General features: G+C 40.0%; 1 protein-coding gene across 2 annotated transcripts in view; it reads left to right on the forward strand.

Moving 5' to 3' along the window:
- Positions 1-5,000, forward strand: part of tenm1 (teneurin transmembrane protein 1) — a 135,672-nt gene that overhangs the window by 82,802 nt on the left and 47,870 nt on the right. For both annotated transcript variants that reach the window (XM_081719526.1, XM_035527484.2), the window contains exon 11: positions 3,447-3,647. In XM_081719526.1, coding sequence (XP_081575652.1) covers positions 3,447-3,647 — 201 coding nt within the window. The remainder of the gene's footprint in view (positions 1-3,446; positions 3,648-5,000) is intronic.

The raw sequence follows: 5,000 nt of genomic DNA on the forward strand, positions 1-5,000 counted from the left end.
GTCACATAGTCATACACAGTATAACTCGCAGTGAAATGGTGGAGTGATGGTCTAGTTAGTGATTGTGTAGTTAAGGATGGTGTTGTTAGGGGTGGAGTAGTTAGAGGTGGTGTAGTTAGGGGTAGAGTAGTTAGTGATGGTCTAGTTAGTGATTGTGTAGTTAGGGGGTGGTGTAGTTAGGGGTGGAGTAGTTAGGAGTGGTGTAGTTAGGGGTTGAGTAGTTAGTGGTGGTCTAGTTAGAGATTGTGTAGTTAGGGGTGGTGTAGTTAGGGGTGGAGTAGTTAGTGATTGTGTAGTTAGGGGTAGTGTAGTTAGTGATGGTCTAGTTAGTGATCGTGTAGTTAAGGGTGGAGTAGTTATGGATGGAGTAGTTAGGGTGGAGTAGTTAGTGATGGTGTAGTTAGGGGTGGAGTAGTTAGTGATTGTGTAGCTAGGGGTGGTGTAGTTAGTGATGGTCTAGTTAGTGATTGTGTAGTTGGGGTGGTGTAGTTAGGGGTGGTGTAGTTAGGGGTGGTCTAGTTAGTGATTGTGTAGTTAGGGGTGGTGTAGTTAGGGGTGGAGTAGTTAGGGGTGGTGTAGTTAGGGGTGGAGTAGTTAGTGATTGTGTAGTTAGGGGTGGTGTGTGCACGAGTGTGTGTGTGTGTGCGAGTGTTTAATTGGTTTTGCCCTAAACTGTCTCTTAGTTTTCTGTTTAGGCTCACATACAAATTACCCTCTTTATCAACCTCCCTCTCAGCATACACACACACACAGACACACACACAAACACACACACACACACACACACACACACACACACAAACACACACACACAGTTGCTAGGCACTGCATGTAACATCTTAGATTTAAATTACTATTTACTTGAAGACTGCTCTCTCCCTCTCTCTCTCTCTCTCTCTCTCTCTCTCCCTCTCTCTCTCTCTCTCTTTCTCCCTCTTTCCTTCTCTCTCTCTCTCTCTCTCTCTCTCTCTCTCTCTCTCTCTGTTCAATTCAGTGGTGCTTTATTGGCATGACAAATATTCACATTTGTATTGCCAAAGCTTTGATCAAGAAATTAACACTAACAAAAGATGACAACACTACAACCACTAACTAATAGTAACAACAATAATATAACTACAACAATGCTTCTATTACCAGTAATAATAATAATAATAATAATAATAATAATAATAATAATAATATAACTACAACAATGCTTCTATTACCAGTAATAATAATAATAATAATAATAATAATATAACTACAACAGTACTCCTATAACCAATAATGATAATAATGATAATAACTACAACAATACTCTTATTGCCAATAATAATAATAATAATAATAATAATAATAATAATATAACTACAACAATACTCCTATAACCAATAATGATAATAATAATAACTACAACAATACTCCTATTACCAATAATAATAATGATATAACTACAACAATACTCCTATTACTACTACTAATAATAATAATAATATAATAATAATATAATAATAATAATAATAATAATAATAATAATATAACTACAACAATACTCCTATAACCAATACTACTACTACTACTACTAATAATAATAATAATAATAATAATAATAATAATAATAATAATAATCATATAACTACAACAATACTCCTATTACTACTACTACTACTACTACTACTAATAATAATAATAATAATAATAATAATAATAATAATAATAATATAAATGCAACAATACTCCTATAACCAATACTACTACAACTACAACTACTACTACTAATAATAATAATAATATAACTACAACAATACTCCTATTACTACTACTACTACTAATAATAATAATAATATAACTACAACAATACTCCAATAACTAATACTACTACAACTACAACTACTACTAATAATAATAATATGCAGCTGTGTCTGGATCTTCTAGTCCTGCCACTGCTACTACAGTCTCTGCTCTGTAGGTGACCAGGACTGTTTATGTCTGCTGGTGTCTGTGTCCAGGCGCTGGTCACTCAGTCTGTACTTAGTCAGGTGGAGCTCAGTTTTAGATCAGACAATGTGATTAGGTAACCTGCCATGCTGGACTGTAGATTGAGGGCCCAGTAACACTCCATTTAACTCTGTGGTTTTGATTGAGTTTCCCAGTAAGTGATGTAGTTTAGTTTGAGCTGTTTTGTATGTTTTGTATGGTGATTCTGATTGGGTTTGCTGGTATTTTCTGGTCCTGGGCATGTGTAGCGTTAGTGTGTATTAGGGTAGTGTTAGTTTATTGTTAATGAGTGTTAGTGTAGTGGTAGTTTGTGTGTAAGTGTATTGTTAGTGAGTGTTAGTATGTGTTAGTGTAGTGGCAGTTTGTGTGTTAGTGGAGTGTTAGTGTGTGTTAGTGGAGTGTTGGTGTATTAGTGTTGTGTTTGTGTGTAAGTGTAGTGTTAGTGTGTGTTAGTGGAGTGGTAGTTTGTGTGTTAGTATGTGTTGGTGTAGTGTTAGTGTAATGTTAGTGTGTGTTAGTGTAGTGTTAGTGTGTGTTAGTGTAGTGGTAGTTTGTGTGTTAGTATGTGTTAATGTAGTGTTAGTGAGTGTTAGTGTAGTGGTAGTTTGTGTGTTAGTATGTGTTGGTGTAGTGTTAGTGTGTGTAGTGTAGTGGTAGTTTGTGTCTTAGTATGTGTTGGTGTAGTGTTAGTGTGTGTAGTGTAGTGGTAGTTTGTATGTTAGTATGTGTTGGTGTAGTGTTAGTGTGTGTTAGTGTAGTAGTGTGTGTTAGTGTAGTGTTAGTGTGTGTTAGTGTAGTGTTAGTGTGTGTTAATATGTGTTGGTGTATATTAATGCTGAACTATGTTTCAGGACCATGGCTGTTTTTGTTCCACACCTGTTTCCCGTGGATATTGTCTTAATGTCTCCTATGTTTCTCCCCCTACACCACTTTCCATCATTTTGTACAGTAAACTTGGTGCCTGATGTAATCAGAAGCCTTTTTAAAAACTATAAAGCATGCAAATATTTTGCTTTTATCTTGAATGACATATTTATCAATCATGGTGTGTTGGGTGTAAATATGGTCAGTGGTCTCTCTCTCCCTCTCTCCCTCTCTCTCCCTCCCTCCCTCTCTCTCTCTCTCTCTCTCTCCCTCTCTCTCTCCCTCTCTCTCTCTCTCTCTCCCTCTCTCTCTTCCTCTCTCCCTCTCTCTGTCTCTCCCTCCCTCTCTCTCTCTCTCTCTCTCTCTCTCTCTCTCCTCTCTTCCTGTCTTCTTCCCACTTTTCTGAATCACTGATCTGTAATCCACACACAGATACACTCATATATCAACAATTTTTTTAAACTTGCACAAACATTTTAATTGTTCTGGATACATTGTACTGAATAATGTGCTTGTGTGTGCGTGTGTGTGTGTGTGTGTGTGTGTGTGTGTGTGTGTGTGTGTGTGTGTGTGTGTGTGTGTGCGTGCGCACGTGTTTGCAGTGGACTGTGTGGACCCATCCTGTTCAGGCCGGGGTGTGTGTGTGCGTGGAGAGTGTGTGTGTTCTGCAGGGTGGGATGGAGAGGCGTGTGAGACTCCTCTCCCTGCATGTAAAGAACAGTGCTCCAGACATGGAACGTACCAGCCCGAGACTGGAGTGTGTGTGTGTGTGGACGGGTGGACAGGAAACGACTGCTCCACAGGTAAAGCATTATTACACACACACCCACACATCAGTGAAGGCTGTGTGCTGACACCATGTTGTCCTGCTTTGTGCTCCTGTGACGCTGGAGCGTCACACACTTTCTATTCCTGCTTCACTTCTTCTCGTTTGTTTGTTCATGTCTCAGCTTGCACAGACGGCACAGATGCCGCAGCTGTGGACATGTCAGTCCTTTCCACTCAGATGTGTGTGTGTGTGTGTGTGTGTGACAGAGAGAGACAGAGAGAGATGCTGGAGCCATGGACATATCAGTCCTCTCTGCTCAGATGTGTGTGAGAGAGAGAGAAACGGAGACAGATTATTATTATTAAATACTCACTGAGCAGAGTAAAGCGTCCCCACACACAGCCGGTCCCCTCACACAGCCGGTCCCCTCACACAGCTCACACAGTCCTGACACTGAGCAGAGTCCCCTTACACCTGCCCCTGTCCATCGTGTCCGATTACTATCGACCCTCACGCCTTGTCCGATTACTATCAACTCTAACGGTATGTCCGATTACTATCGACCCCATGCCATGTCCAATTACTTTTGACCATCACACCACGTCTGATTACTATCAACCCCCACACCTTGTCCAATTACTATAGACCCTCATGCCATGTCTGATTACTTTCGACCCTCACACCTTGTCCAATTACTATCGACCTTCATTCCATGTCTGATTACTATTGACCCTCCCAGCGTGTCCGATTACTTTCGACCCACACACCGTGTCCCATTAATATCGACCCTCACATTTTTGAACAACTCTCCCTTTCTCCTTAGAGACATTTGAGAAAAGGCTCTACTGTCAGATGACGCTATGTAAGTTATTGATCAGTGATTAGGCATAATGAGGTGTGTATTGATCAGTGATTGGGTGTCGTGGTAGATATTGATGGCCTGCCATCATAAGGAGAGAGAGTCTCCTATAAACTGATTTTTTTTTTTTAATTCAGTTGATTTTACCTCAGTACAATGGAAGAAGAAAAGAGAAAAGAGGTGAGAAAAGGTGAGAAAAGAGGTGAGAAAAGAGGTGAGAAAAGAGGTGGACTGGGAGAGAGAAGACAGGAAGCAGTAGGATATTGGGTGGGTATTAAAATTCTAATGTAATTATTAAATATGCTAAATATTTAAACCTGGATCAGATTTTCCCGTGCAGGGATTGGTCGGCCGAACCCGCTCGAGGCACAAGACAGGCCGACAGCTATAATGAGAACATTATTATTCATCTTTAAGTCATTACGTTTGCGAGCTCATGAATATTCAAACGTCCAGGTTCCCTGCATGTGTTGCGGTTAAAGTGGATTAATGAAGATTTGAACCCTAACGTCGTTGGTGTGGGGGCGA

The sequence above is a fragment of the Electrophorus electricus genome, chromosome 8, assembly GCF_041902795.1.
Source record: "Electrophorus electricus isolate QZ-2024a chromosome 8, ASM4190279v1, whole genome shotgun sequence".
In the NCBI taxonomy this organism is placed as follows: domain Eukaryota; kingdom Metazoa; phylum Chordata; class Actinopteri; order Gymnotiformes; family Gymnotidae; genus Electrophorus; species Electrophorus electricus.